This window comes from Girardinichthys multiradiatus, chromosome 15, assembly GCF_021462225.1.
Source record: "Girardinichthys multiradiatus isolate DD_20200921_A chromosome 15, DD_fGirMul_XY1, whole genome shotgun sequence".
Taxonomy (NCBI): Eukaryota; Metazoa; Chordata; class Actinopteri; order Cyprinodontiformes; family Goodeidae; genus Girardinichthys; species Girardinichthys multiradiatus.
Window position 1 is genome coordinate 25,293,140 of NC_061808.1, and position 15,250 is coordinate 25,308,389.

Genomic DNA, 15,250 nt, shown 5'->3' on the forward strand with positions numbered 1-15,250 from the left:
TCCAACAGCTGCTCTCAATTTTTTATATTCGTACTGAAAACAAAGTAACTGTTGGGAAGGGGGGTTATAAAAAATAACAAGAAATGGCAATGGTTCCATACGTAAACACACATTTAAACTGATTCATTTTAAATCAAGTGACAGCACTGAGTCTTTCTTGGCATGAGTCTAACAGTGTGCCACATCTTGACTTAACAATTGCTCACTCTGTCGTGCCAAAGCTTAAAATCTGTCAAATTTTTGAGGAGTGGTTGGATTTAAACCCTTTGCCATTTTAAACCTCGCATTTCTTCTGAGGAAGTCAATTTCTGGTTAATTTGGATGGAGTTGGACGCGCAGTGATGCTGAAGAAAATTTATTTTTATCTTCAGCTTTCATCTAAAAAACAAACAAAACAAAACACAATGCTGCCACCTGTTTTACTCTAGATATGGTATTTATTTTGGTGATGCTTGATTATTTTTATACAAACTTTTGGCATTGGGACCCAAAAGTTTGAGTTTGGTTTCTTCAGACCAAATTCTCCTACACAGACCTGTTTGACTTGCAAAGTGCATTTAAATGACATTGGCACTACAGAAATGAACCAGATTACATTTAATTAAATGTAAACCTTGTCTTTATAAAAAAGCTTCTGACCTAAATTGTATGTTTTACTAAAATAAATGTAGAAACTAAATTAGCAAATACAGATGCACTCACAAAATATACAGTCCTGTAGATTGGTCATTTCAAGACTAAAGATGCATAAATTCTTTCATCCATCCATCCATGCATCCATCCATCCATCCATCCATCCATCCATCCATCCATCCATCCATCTATACCTGCTTGTCCTTGCAGGGTCAAGAGAGGGGTGGTGCCTCTCTCACTAGGCAAGATATTGAACATTATAACGTTTAATAGTCATCTTCACCTAAAAGTGGCTGATTTTAAACAATTGTTTCAAAAAACCCACCCATTTCCTCCTACTCTTTTGTACTGAAAGGCCAAGTGGATGCAGACTGGCTTATTGTTTAACACACAAACACTGAGCGGGGGGGCAGATTGCCCATGGAGCGCTAAACAAGCACCGCAATGTCAAGTTAGACTTTTTTACGGATTCTAATATTTGACATAAAACTAAATATTGCTATCAACTATGTAGATCTGGTTCAAAGGTATCTTTGTGCTTTTCTCTTACAGAAAGATGTAGTTGTGGCTGCAAACAAGGTGTCCAGCAAGGTGACAGGTGTTTCTTTCTCTGAGGACAGCTCTTACTTTGTGACTGTTGGGAACAGACACGTCAGGTTCTGGTATCTGGACCACTGTAAGGCCAGCAAGGTATTAAAGAGTTTTTGTCTATGGTAATAAAGAAACTGGATTCTCATACTTGAAGTAAAAAGAAAATGAGCCCATGTTTCATCTGTAATAATATTTCCCTTTATGTTGGATACAGACCAGTACTCCCATGCCTCTGCTGGGCCGCTCCGGGCTGTTGGGGGAGCTGAGGAACAACTTCTTCTCTGATGTTTCTTGTGGGCGGGGCTCTCAGTCTGACTCCACCTTCTGCATAACCTCCTCTGGTCTGCTGTGTGAGTTTAACAGCAAGAGGATGCTGGACAAGTGGGTGGACCTGCGGGTGAGTGACGTTAATGGATGCTTGTTTGGGCCTAGTAACTCACTCCCCTGTTGACCACAGAGGATATCAGTGATGCTTTGTTATTCCATTCAGCGAAATGTGATGTACTGGAGCTGTTGGATCTGGTCCAAGCACTCTGCATCATATTCATCCAGCCATTATTATGGTTCTAATTGCTGTACGCCATTAATACTTTCGATAAGTGACCATCTGTTATGTTAACCCTGTAATGGCAAATGTATCACTTTTGATATATGTCTTGGATGTCTCCTTCTACAACAAAGTCCCAGTGGTGGGAACAAGTATTTGCCCCTCACAGTTTTCTTCTGGTTTTGCTACACTTTTAGGATGATAAAGCTCATTTGATGGTCATTTACTTGTTTTCTGCCCTCTGGTGGAGGATCTAAATACAAGAAGTGGCAAAGAGTCAAAAATGGCTGTGCTTGTTATGATTGTAAACAGAGCTGTGTACTAAGTTTGTCCCCTTGTTGTGTCCTCTCTCTCAGACTGGTGTGGCTCAGTCCCTGTCTCTGTCTGAAGATATGATCTTCTGCGGCTGCGCTGATGGAACAGTGCGAACCTTCAGCCCGGTCGACCTGCACTTTGTCAGCACGCTGCCGCGGCCTCATCCCCTCGGCTCTGACGTCTCAGCCGTCACCGAGGCCAAGTGAGGAGGAGCTCAGGAGTAACACAGCACTTTCTGGCAGCCATCCAGTGATGGGCCAAATCAACGACTCTGTTTATAGAGCTTCTTGTCTCACGTGGCATTAGTCCACATTCTAAAGCCCTCCCAAATGCCTCGTTTGTTTTTTTAAAGTAGTATAAGCTGAAATTTACTCTATTCATTCTTTGATACTGATTATTTTTTTTACAATTTATTCCAACGTTTCCTCTCACAGCCATCTATTTAACACCAAAACAGAAGACCGATGCCCAGACGTCATTGCAGTCACCTATGATCCTGTGAACCGCTGGCTCAGCTGTGTGTACAATGACCACAGTTTGTATGTGTGGGATGTTAGAGAGGTGCACCGGGTCGGGAAGGTGAACTCTGCCCTCTTCCATGCTGCCTCTGTTTGGGACCTGGAGGTAAACACATGCAGCATTAAGAGGTTGTGTAAAAAAACCTCCTCTGACACAATAACCCCTGAATGGCCCCTTAACGATAAAACAACAGAGTGAATGATTAGGTTATTGATGGATAATTGATAAATAGATAGATACTGATGGCAGATCACTTCCAGAACTTTTAGGAATTTTTCCACATTTTGTCACGTTACAACCACAAACTTCCATGTATTGTGCCGAGCTTTTATGTGATAGACCAAAGCAGAGTAGCTCATAGTTTTAAAGTGGAAGTAAAATGAATTTGTCAGCACAAATCTGTAATGTGTGGCATGCATTTATATTTATTCCCTGCATGAGATCTGTTGCAATCAATTGCCCTCAAAAGTCATCACATTTCTGAAAAAAGTCCACCTGTGTGTAACATAATCTGAGCATAAATAAAATCGTTGTAACAATAGAGTTCTCCCAAGCAAGGTATAATCTAACTTCCTTACTGTTGTACCATCGATGCTTTCTTAGTACACATACTGCAAACGAGGAGTTGATTTCTTTTCTTCCTATAATTCCTTGTGAACATCATCCATTGACTAAAATGATAATGAAGATGAATGATAATTTCTAAGACTTTTTCTATTACTTCTTCAGTTCAAAAATAAAAATAAAATAATAAAAAGTGTGTATTCACACTTTTTGCTGTTGCAGCATCCTGCTGAATTGAATTAATATTCCCCAGTCTTGTCATCATTCAGGTGTTTCCAGATGTTCCTGGGGGGTTGGCCGCAGGTTTGTCGTTAAGTACATTCTTTACTTGTTCAGCTGACAGCACCATCAGAATATGGAGGACGGAGGACTCAACACAATCCCAGAACATCCTCAGCAATGTAAGTTTGGCTTTATGCTACAAGTTTCTTTTTTTTCAAACATATTGAAACTGAGGTAAAATACCCCCCATGATTGGTCGGCTTTGTACTCATTATTTGTTTTACAGGATCTATTGAAGATAATTTACATAGATGGAAACACAGGCAACCTGCTGGATCCAGAATGTAATGTGAACACAGAAAAATCAGGAGATGTGCAGACTGCAGAAATCAAAGCAGGCATCAGGACCATCTGTGTCAGTCCTGATGGCAAACACCTGGCATCTGGAGACCGCAACGGGATGCTGAGGTGATTTATGGGGGCAAAAACAGAGAACAACTGATGGACTTGTACGACCTTCTGTCTGTAACGTGATACCACTCTTGTGTAGGGTACATGACCTCAGCAGCATGGAGCAGATTCTTAAAGTGGAAGCCCATGATGCTGAGATCCTCTGTCTGGAGTACAGTAAACCAGAAACAGGTCAGTTGTCTGTGCCTATGCCTGAAATGACTGAGTGTGTTTTAGGATAAATTTACAATCGCAGTGCATTGACATGGTTTCATTACTGCCAGGTCTAAAGCTGCTTGCCACAGCTAGCAGGGACCGTCTGATCCATGTCTTGGACGCAGATGATAGCTACAGCCTGGTGCAGACGCTCGGCGAGCACTCCTCATCCATAACAGCCGTCCGCTTTGCTGGTGAGCCACTTGAGACGCCAAAGACATCTGACGGCTAATCTATTCTTAATCCTTGCTATTATCACCGCTCAGTCACACACAAAGTCCCACTTTTGTGAGCTTACAGGAGCGCTTCTTTACATAATTAATGAAATCTACATGCATTGTTAATTTGGGTTTTATCTGTTTGCTGGAGCAAAGTCCTGCTTTTCCCTCATTTACCTAACATATGTGCATCAGTTACAGTCGTTGATTTATTATTAAGTCTGTAATTTATGATGCTTAACTAGTGTGGCATCTCTAGATTTTTCCATTGGCTGTAAATCATAATTAAACACCAATAAGAGCATTTTGATAAGAGCTTACCCATTTATTTTTTTGCCCATCATAAAAGTCTGGCGATAAATAAATCATTTAATAATTGTATTTTGTTCTCTAGCCAATGACAACAAAGTGAGGATGATTAGCTGTGGAGCAGACAAGAGCATCTACTTCCGCACAGCACACAAGGTAACATCTGAGCAACATTCTGTCCTTCTTTTATTACCTTTTATCTGACATTTACTGTGGAACATACAACAAGCACACTTCCAAATACACATGGGTGATGGTGCAGTGTTAGACTCTTGCCTCAAATGCTGATTTGCATGTAGGCTAAAAAAATCCACTTTGGTCTCATCAGAGTAGAGCCTTCTTCTTCTGCATGTTTGCTGCCCTCCTATGTAGCTTGTGGCAAACTACACACAGGACTTTTGATGTCTGTCTATCAGCTCTGCCACTATGCTGTTCTGTCAATAGATTCTCCCACCTGAGCTGTGGATCTCTGCATCTCATGGGTGCTTCCCTGATTAATGCTTTCCTTGCCTGGTCTGTGATTTTATGTAGAGAACCATGTATTGCTGGGTTTGCAGTGTGCTGGGTGATGTGTTGAACAGCGCTCCATGAGATGTCCAAAACCTGGATATTGTTTTATAACATCTTTCTTCTTGAAAATTCTCCACAAATGTGTCTCTGACCTGCCTGGTGTATTCCTTGGGTGTAAATACTTTTATAAGGCACTGTAAAATGCTGTGTAAACTTGCTTTTGGTTCAGTCAGAGTTGCATAAGCTACATATAGCTTCATAAACCTCATACATGATTTAAGTCTGGGCCTCGAATCAATACATTATGTTCTGTGGCAGAAGTGGCTGGTTAGTGTTTGTAGTTAAACTTTCCATCAGCATCCAAACATTTATTGAATCTTAATGCTAGTAGGTAATCTGGAGTTTAGTTACACAGTTCAGAGTTTTTCTATGAGAAAAAATGTGCACCTCTCTTGCTGACATTTTGATTTTTCATGCTGCAGACTGACAGAGGAACAGAGTTCAGGCGTTCTCACCACATGGTGAGGAAAACCACACTTTACGACATGAGTGTAGACGCCACCTGCAAGTACGCAGCTGTTGGCTGTCAGGACCGCTGCATCAGGTGAGTGTGTGGGGCCTGTGTGTTTTTTTTTTCTTAAGGGTCACATGGTTGGCGGTTTGAAACATCCTCAGGCTTGTTCTTTTTCTGAATACAGGATTTTCAACATCAGCAGTGGCAAACAGAGAAAGCTCTACAAAGGATCACTGAGTGAAGATGGCAGTCTCCTCAGGGTAACATCTCTTCTCCAGTTCACTGTGCAGAGGCTGCAATATATATACATATATACACACACCACTTATACACACACTTCAGGAAATAAGGAACTCTCTTTATTTGTTCCAAAAGGTTCAGATCGATCCATCGGGTCAATATGTGGCCGCCAGCTGCTCCGATAAAAACATCAGCATCTTTGACTTCTACACGGGGGAGTGTGTTGCCACAATGTTCGGTCACTCAGGTAACGGAACCGCTTCGAAGATTACGTCTATGAGCTGCTATTCGTATTTATCTGAAAAGAAATAAATACTGTTAGCCTGGGTAACATCATAAAGTGTCGGTTTTTGTTTTGTAGAAATTATCACTGGGATGAAGTTCACCAACGACTGCAAGCATTTAATCTCTGTATCAGGAGACAGGTGAGAGAATGGTCTTTACTTCCTACTCACACAGGAAGGTGACTCAGAACCTGACACTTAATGTTCACAGTGACCCATTCTTGACAAGTTAACACAAGAACTGCACAATGTATTTTATTTAAAAGGCTGTTTGTGGCCTTAGATATCTGACTCGCTGATGGATATGTTGCTACTTTTGATCTGTGGGAGACAGGTCAGCCCTTTATTCTAAGGAGCAAAAATTTTGTCTTTTGCAAATTTCACTACTCAAAACATTGTGTTTGAACAGAAGGACACGGCACCCTCAGCCATCTGGAAATTGTACCATAGATATGGTACAAGTCAATGTGGACCTCCTCAAGTCGAACTAGACTTGAGGAGGTCCACAAATGCCTGTTCTGACTTCTTTTGATTTCTCTGTGATGTCTTACAACAAAGTTGTGTTTTTGATGAGTCGCCTTAAAATACATCCAAAAGTTTGCCTCCAATTAACTGAAATGTTTCAGAGGCTTACAAAGCTATGATATCATCATCTGCGTGCAAATAATCTTAGTGTATGTAAACGTCTGACTCAATAATCCAACTGACCTTAAAAAGATAAACTTTTTGTCTGATTCAATGTAAGACTGTAAGTTAAAAAAGGTTATGGGTCTGGTTTCAGCTGTATTTTAAGTGACATAATAAAAATTAAGATGGTTGTGGATTAGATTAGACCACAGTGAACTAGAATCAAACCAGTCAAAAACAAAAGCACATCTTTTCCGTGGGACGCAGGTGGACTGTCAGTGCTGCATGTCCAGCTGTAAATAATCCATCCTCTAAGCAAAGAACATAAGCAGGAAAAGGTATTAGTGTTGTAGTTGTTTTATGCTCTAAGGTTAGCGGCTCTGTTGTCCAGACCCCATCTCCAGGCCCGCTGTCTAATGTGTGTCCTTTCTCGGTTATCTGGCTGCCTAATACCTATAAAATAAGGCATTTCTAAATTGCACCAATAGTGTTACAATTCCACTTTGATTAAGCAGCAAATTTAATTGCACAACTGTCATGTAAAGCCTTACCCTTCTTTTAATAAAACAATTTACCCTATTGCACTTCAAACAAGAAAACACACATTAAAGTGCACAACAACTTCCACCTAAAAATCGACCCTTTTTGCTTTCCTTGATAGCAAGGAAATACATTTTATTTTTTACTCAGTACTCAGTAAATTATTTTAAATGTAACTGAGTAAAATACTTAAATCAAATTGTACTCAAGTAAGAGCAAAAGTTCAGCTTTTGTAAACTACTGAAAGAAATGCAAAGTACAGACAAATTGTATTTAATTACAGTAATGCAACTTAATGTAACTAGATACGTCCCACCCCTGATTAGGCAATAAATCCGTTGTTGAGAATTAGCCTAATAAAATACTGAATATTTACTGCAGGCTAACATAACTTTCCCAAGTAATGTGAAGTGATCTAGGACTGTCATTCTGACATAGCAAACAGCTAACAACTAAGATAAAAACAAACAGGCCTACGTATATGTCCAGTTTGTGAAATATTTGGAATAGGAAACAAATCAATTAGAAAAATCAACACCACTTCCAGGTAATAACTATTTAACACAGTACAGGCTACATCACAACATCATTACCTTTAGTAATTATAGTAGCCCAATGTTATTTTCCCATGTAGTAGTTTAGTTTTAGAAGAATTTCAATCTTCAAAAGGGTAATATTTTCTGCTGAAAACCAAATGTCGTCCTAATCAGCTAAACGTAAACAGCGTCTAACGTTACTAATTAATAGTAAGCATCTTGCAACAGGCTACAGCCAACATAAGACTTTTTTAGCTCCAAGAGATGACACAGCTGCATACCTTTATTTTTTACTTGTTTTTCCTCATCTTCGTTTCTCTTTTTCCTAAACTGGACACTTGAAGGTTTTGAAATTTTTTGTCCATCTTCCATGTGTGTAATTGGCACTCAAGCAGAGTAGTAGGTTATCACCACCAATGCCCCAACATCAGTCAAAACTACTTAGGCCTGAAGTAATTTACCCTCTTTGGAGTGCAGATTCATTTTTGTTTCATTTTTTTTTCTGCGTTTCATGCAAATAAACTGCTATATTTACAATTTAATAAATGAAATGTGCTTTGTGATAGCAAACTAATTGTATTAGATGCACTATAAGATGCATCCCTGGCCCAGCAAGGGAGACCAGAGAATCCTCCGCTCCCCCTTCTTCCACAACATGTGTTAGACCTCAGCAGCAAACTACACCTGTTGAACCTGGTGGAGAAGGAGGGCGGTGGAGGGGCAGGCACTCATGGAGCCCTTGACAAAATGCCACCTTTGGCAGCTGACTACATCACCCATATCAAATACCACAGTAGCAAAGCAGTAGTAGAGTGTTTGTGCAAACTGGTGAACTTATATCTAAGCCTCTTTTAATCCTCATCATCACTCAGTATAAATACTTCTAAATTACTAGTACTATTAGACTCTTCCTCGCAATTTTGATTTCAGGAAGCCTTTTGGCTGTTGTGTTTACCTTTGAGGCTGCATCTTTGACACTTTGTCATAACCGTTAACTGCAAGCTTTGGTTCGGGTTTGGCTATGACTGAAAGAAGACTTATCTTTTGTTTGTTGTATTTTTTTTTTTTATAAAACTAGTTCACCAACTGGTTTATTGAATCATTTATTACAAACAATAATAAAATAAATCTTAACAAATTCTGTATTGGAGCAGTGGTCATATGTAATAAATTTCCATCTTCTGCATTAGAGGAAATGACTCTGGAAATGTGTTTGCAGATGGTTTCCATAATTGTTACAATGAGATGAAAACCTAAATATTTAATGCTTGTATGCTTTTCTCCCCCAGCTGTGTCTTTGTCTGGCGCCTTGCTCCAGAACTTACAATTGCCATGAAGGAGAGGCTTTACCAGATGGAAAAACATCCAAACTCACCTCGCTGTGGGGATTCAGGAATGAGGTGGAGACACACGTGCTTATTTTGAGCCTTCACAACAGAACCAGCGATTCTTTCTAATGAGTTCTGTCCTTTTCATACTGATGCCCCACAAAATCTCATCATTATAACGCCTTGCTGCTTTATCGTAGGCAGGAGATGTACAGTGCTCCTGCTCTGGTTGGTCTGTCCTCTGACAGCGACCAGGAGAATGAGGTGGAGGACACGGAGGAGAATGAAGACACTAATGATGCAGATGACAGCAAGAGCAGCGGCTCCTCTAACAGCTGCCATGGAGAGGATGACACAGGTAGTGTCACAATGTAAAAAGAGCAACTTTAATAAATGTATTGGTTAATAAATGGATGCCCCCCAGCAATAGACATGAGCAGCTGATCAACAGTTGTTTTGCTCTGTTTATAGTTCCATGTGGAGGGCTAGCAAATCTAACAAAGCCATGCAACAGTAGAGATGTCATTATAACTTTATGATTTTTCAACCACACTATTTTTCTCTTTTATCCAACATTAGGCTCAGAAGAAGAAGAGGACTGGGAGGAGAGAAAGGTAACAAAGTTAGAGGTTTTAAATAAGCTAATAACAAATCAATTTGAAAAACGCCAAAAACGTTGTATTTGGCTTACAAGAAGGCATGAATGTTTCTGTGTATGCACTACCCTGAAAAAGCATTCATACCCATGACACCCTCCACATGTCGTCAAGTCACAACCACAAACCTCAGTGTATTTTATTGACATTTTATGTGATAGACTAACACAAATTAATGCGGAATTGTGAAGTGGAAGGAACATGATATTGTCAGGAAGAGATGCTAGAGAATGCAGACAGGCAGGTAGAAGCAGCTCGGTGAGTAGAAACAACTTAATAATAAAAAGGCAAAAACTTACATCTTGGTATGAGGCAAAAAGCAGGCATGGACATAGATAGACTTGGCATGAACAAACATAATTAACCTGCGAAGGGTATAAATGGTGCCACATGCAGGTGAGACAGGGAGACTGATTAGTACGACGCAGGTGGACTGAATGAAGCTGATGATGGTGGTAATGGGTGAGAGTGGGAACCAAAACAGGACTGGAACTAAACAGAAAAACAAGGATGCAATCTAACCAAAGGAAATATCTTAAAGATAAAACAGAACTAAAACACGCACCATGAACAATAACGTGCCACCTGGAGAACATAAACAATAAATATCAAAAGCAAGACCCAAGAAATAATAATACACAAATGGTGTAAACAACCCCATTAGAAGACAAACTAAACCCAAAGATCTACAAATCATGACAGATACATAGTTTTCAACAGTTTTGTATACATAAAAAAGTGTTGCATACATCTCTATTTAACCCCCCTACTCTGATATCCCTAAATAAAAATCCAGTGTAACAATTGACTTTAGAATGTTAATGCCAAAGTTATTCATATAGTACATTTAAAAACAACTAAAACTGCCCAAAGTGCTTCATAATTTCACCAAACAATAATAAAATAGAATACATAATAAAGATGTAAATAGAATATAATAAGGCAAACAAGAGCAAAAATAATACGGACTTTTAAAAACTATGTCATGCTCTAATCCGTCAAAGGCCAGGAAAAGGAGATGAGTTTTTGAAAAGGAGATGAGTTTTTGAAAAGGAGATGAGTTTTTGCCAGACGTTTACAGGATTCTGTGCTCTAAGCATTACAGACATATATAGGTGTCTTATTCCACAGTATTCAGAGATCATCTAATAAGCGAATAAATTCCATCTGTGTGTCACATATTATCAATATACTGTAAATCCAGCTGTCCTGTGAAGACCTCAAGGAGCACCTTACAGGTTTTGGAGAAGTTTAAAGCAGGGTCACTTTATAAAACAGTTCCCAATGCTTTGAACATCTCACGGACCTCTGTTCAGTTGAGGATCGCAAACAAAAAAATCAAAGCCCAACTGCAAACCTACCAAGACTTGTTCTTGCAAGCAGAGTGTTATTCAGAGCCAAGAGTCTCATGGTAACTCTGGAGAAGCTGCCGAGATCCACAGCTCAAGTAAATGTGTTAAAAGGGACAACCAGTAGTTTGTACACCACAGCTCTTGCCTGTATGGATGAGTGGCAACAAGAAAGCCATTGTTGGGAAAAACAAGTCTTGAGAACCCCTGTTAGCAGTTTGCTACAAGCCACAGCAACGATGTAAAAGGTGTTCTGGTCAGACAAGACCAAAACTGCATCAATTTACACTTCTCCTTATCCTGTTTCACAGCATCCCAACTGTGAGCATAGTGGTGGCAGCATCATGCTGTGGAGATTATGCAGGGACAGAGAAGCTGGTCAGAGTTAATGGGAAGATGGAGGGATCTAAATACAAGGCAGTTCTAGAAGAAACCTGTTAGAGGCTGCAAAATACGTTTCTTCCACTTCATAATCATATGCTGTTTTATGATGGTCTGGTAAATCCAGATAAAATACCCTAAAGTCTGTTTTTGTAACATGACAAAGTGTGAAAAGCCTGGTATAAAGCACTGTACTGCATCTGTTTATTTCCTGTTTCCTGTCCAGCATGGGGCTGTCAGCCACGTCATTTCTGATCCCACCAAACAACCACGGAGACGTTGGTCTCGTCGTATTGGTTCACTGGAACTGATGGTAAAATCCATGCTGGACTTGAGGCAACTGGAGACCTTTGGTCAAAAGAAAACCCCCAACTGCCCCACTCATGAAAGAGAGAAACAGAGCAGCTCCAGCCTCCAAGACCCTGAGGTGAACAGATGTTTGTGCCTTACGAACTAATGGTAGGGATTTGGATGCAGGTTTTTAAACCTGGAACGGTCATTTTCAGGAGCAGCAGTTGGAGGAGAGATGTAGAAGGCGCCCAGCTTGGCTGCAATCAGCCACATCAAAGTGTGTCAAGGAGATGGATGGATCGGTGCTCTTCCCAGAGGAAGATAAAGATGACACAAGTCCAGTGGATGGGTAACTCTTCAATTATTCCACGCTGTTTAAATCAAGGGAAAGCAATGTTAGGTGTTAAGTGTTTCCTCCCTGTTTCCATGTCCCTATTGATGCCCTGCAGTGATTACATGGTGACAGTGCAGCCCTGCAGCCCACAGAGACAAATGATCCGCACTGAGAGCCAGGACAGCCGCAGCCCAGACAGCGCCTGCTCGCTAGGCTACGACAGCAGGGAGTCCAGCCCAGATCGCATCCTGGATGGTGAGGTCACTCTGATAAGATTCATACACCCTTCAACTCTTTAGCATTTTGTCACATTACAAATGCAAACTTTAATGTATTCCGTTGTATGAGTTGAGCAAGGACTAATTATTATTATTATTGTTTTTGGTCTACATGCAAATACTATTCGTGGCGATAAAAGAACATCAAACATCGCCCCAAAGGACACGATCCCTTTGGTGAAACATGGTGATAGCAGCATCATACTGTGGTGATGATTTTCCTCAGTAGGGACAGGGAAGCTGGTTAATGTAGATGGGGACATGGATAGAGGCAAATCCTTGAAATAAACCTGTTGGAGGCTGCATAAGGCTTAAGATGGAGGCAGAGGGGGACTTTCCGGCACAACAACCCATGTATCATTTTCCTTGTACTTCATAACTATGCAGTGTCTTGTGTGGGTCAATGTAATGACATCAAAATAAAATGCATTAAAGTTTCTTGTTCTAACATGACAAAATGTGAAAATGTTTTTAGGGATATAAAATCGGAAGGTATCCACCAAGGTCCGGCTTGACATTTAGCTGGTTTAGAGCGACCTTTTACCCAAATACTAAATGCTATACAAGCAGGAAAGTCGAGTGCTGAAGTGGTTTTCCTCATGTCTCCTTTGTGCTACAACTTCTGTCAGTTCCTCACCTTGCTTTCATTTCCTGCAGATGTGGACTCTCTAAGTTGTGGCAGTCCTGATAAGGAGAACGAGGAGGAGGAGGCTGAAAGGAAGACTGTGCTAGTAACGAGTATGGATGAAGCTCTGAGAACAGTGAACGACACTCATGATCACAGTCAGGAGGACTTCCTAAAGCAGAACTTTGAGACCTTGGCAGAAAGCTGCAACTCAGGTAGGGCTGAACAAACCTTTACATATCCGTTTAAATTAGCAGTGACCAGACTGAGTTCTCTTTAATGTCATTACTCTCAAACAGAGCCCAGCTATTGGAAAAGGTGGATGTGAAATGTTTTCTTTCTGTAACAAAGTAATCCAGATATAGACTGTGAAGTTTTGTTCTGACCTCTCAAACTCTTTAAGATATTGAACAGAAAATCCCAGTTTAGGCATGGCCTTAGGCCTTTTATGTCTCACAGTATCTCAGTATTTCTTTCAATGACCCCACATCCATGTGCAGAGACAGACATTATTGATTCCTCACCTGGTCTCACTTCCACTTTCTGTTTCTGTCTCCATCTTTCTGTTTTTTTTTTCTTTCTGCAGCTGAGCAGAGCAGAGTCCCAAGGCTCAGCATGTCTTCACGCTTCCTGGCCAAAGGACATAATAACAGGTACTGCTTACCACCTCGGGCCGATATGGACCCTCGACTATAATTATAAACCCTTGTGGGTGCTGACAGGCTGCTCTGTTAAACCATCTGCGTACCTTCCTGATCTAGCTAAGATGTCAGTTTGATGTTTCTCTTTAGATTAAAGTGATTTGTTTTTTCCTTTTATAATAGACTGCATGGCTTTTCAAGCAGAAAAATATGTTTAATAGTTTGATATAAAAGGGGAAAAGTCCTTTCAGAATAAGAGATACAAAGCATTGCATTTTGTTACATTGCAACCACAAACTTTAATGTAATTTATTTGGATTTTATCTGACAGATCAACACCAAGTGGTGAATAATTGTAGAGTGGAATAAAAATTATACAGTTTTCCATTTTTTCTATATTTTATAAACAGTATTCCAGAAAATGTGACATTGATTTATTCAGACTCAGTCATTTGTTAGTTTGTAAAAACCACCTTTTGTCAGTTCTTTCATCTAGAGACATACATTATATTTTTGAAAAAAGCTGAAGCTCACCCAAGTTAGATTTGTGAACAGCAATTTTCAAATCTTGCCCCAGATTCTAAGTTGGATTTAGGCCTAGACTTAGGCTGGGCCATCCTTGCCATGACTATGCTTAGATCCAAATCATTTCATTGCAGCTCTTGCTGTGAGTTTAGGGACATTGTACTGCTGCATAGCGAATCTCCGCCCTGGTCTCCAGTCTTTTCTTTCAGTGTTCCACTTTCAGCCAGTCAGTCATTTTCTGTACTGCTTCTTCCATAGTGGGTTGCGGGGGATCTGGTGCCTATCTCCAGCATTCTATGGGCAGCAACACACAAACAACCATGCACACACTCATTCATACACCTAAGGGCAATTTAGATTGACCAATTAACCTAACAGGCATGTCTTTGGATTGTGGGAGGAAGCCAGAGTACCTGGAGAGAACCCATGCATGCACGGGGAGAACATGCAAACTCCATGCAGAAAGAGCCCCGGCGGGGAGTGGAACCTTCTTGCTGCAAGGCAACAGTACTACCAACTGCGCCACCGTGCAACCCTGTGTTGCACTGTACTAAACCTTATCCATCATCCCATCAGCTCTGACCAGCTTTCCTGTGCTCACAACATGATGTTGTCACCACCATGCTTCACTGTGGGGATAGTCTGTTCAGGGTGATGCGAAGTGTTTTTTGTGACACAGAGTATTTCGCATGTAGACCAAAAAAATTTAGTTTCCTAAACGTAATATTATTTTAAAATCTAACCATGTTTAAAACTACTGTCTGCTGTGTTCCTTGATCTTTCATGAGGCTGGTTGCTCACCAATGTTCTGTAACAAATTCTGAGGTTTTCACAGAACAGCTGGATTTACACGTAGATTAATTACACTCTAATTAGGAGACTTCTAAAACACTTGATTTAATTTACGGGAATTGGATGTAAAAAAACATGCATCCATTTCCTTCCATTTCACAATAATAGTTTACTTTGTGCTACTCTAATGCCCTTTTTCCATGGGCTCTACTTTC

General features: G+C 40.4%; 1 protein-coding gene across 1 annotated transcript in view; it reads left to right on the forward strand.

The window, feature by feature from the left end:
• The window catches only part of LOC124881469 (mitogen-activated protein kinase-binding protein 1-like), a 29,701-nt gene that overhangs the window by 6,758 nt on the left and 7,693 nt on the right, over positions 1-15,250 (forward strand). Inside the window, exons 6-26 of the mRNA XM_047387030.1 lie at positions 1,186-1,323; positions 1,439-1,621; positions 2,128-2,288; positions 2,521-2,710; positions 3,439-3,570; positions 3,678-3,859; positions 3,942-4,033; positions 4,126-4,251; positions 4,670-4,740; positions 5,577-5,698; positions 5,793-5,868; positions 5,984-6,095; positions 6,210-6,273; positions 9,125-9,235; positions 9,364-9,521; positions 9,743-9,777; positions 11,776-11,976; positions 12,056-12,189; positions 12,290-12,429; positions 13,110-13,292; positions 13,664-13,730. Of these exons, the coding sequence (XP_047242986.1) occupies positions 1,186-1,323; positions 1,439-1,621; positions 2,128-2,288; positions 2,521-2,710; positions 3,439-3,570; positions 3,678-3,859; positions 3,942-4,033; positions 4,126-4,251; positions 4,670-4,740; positions 5,577-5,698; positions 5,793-5,868; positions 5,984-6,095; positions 6,210-6,273; positions 9,125-9,235; positions 9,364-9,521; positions 9,743-9,777; positions 11,776-11,976; positions 12,056-12,189; positions 12,290-12,429; positions 13,110-13,292; positions 13,664-13,730 (2,678 nt within the window). The remainder of the gene's footprint in view (positions 1-1,185; positions 1,324-1,438; positions 1,622-2,127; positions 2,289-2,520; positions 2,711-3,438; positions 3,571-3,677; positions 3,860-3,941; positions 4,034-4,125; positions 4,252-4,669; positions 4,741-5,576; positions 5,699-5,792; positions 5,869-5,983; positions 6,096-6,209; positions 6,274-9,124; positions 9,236-9,363; positions 9,522-9,742; positions 9,778-11,775; positions 11,977-12,055; positions 12,190-12,289; positions 12,430-13,109; positions 13,293-13,663; positions 13,731-15,250) is intronic.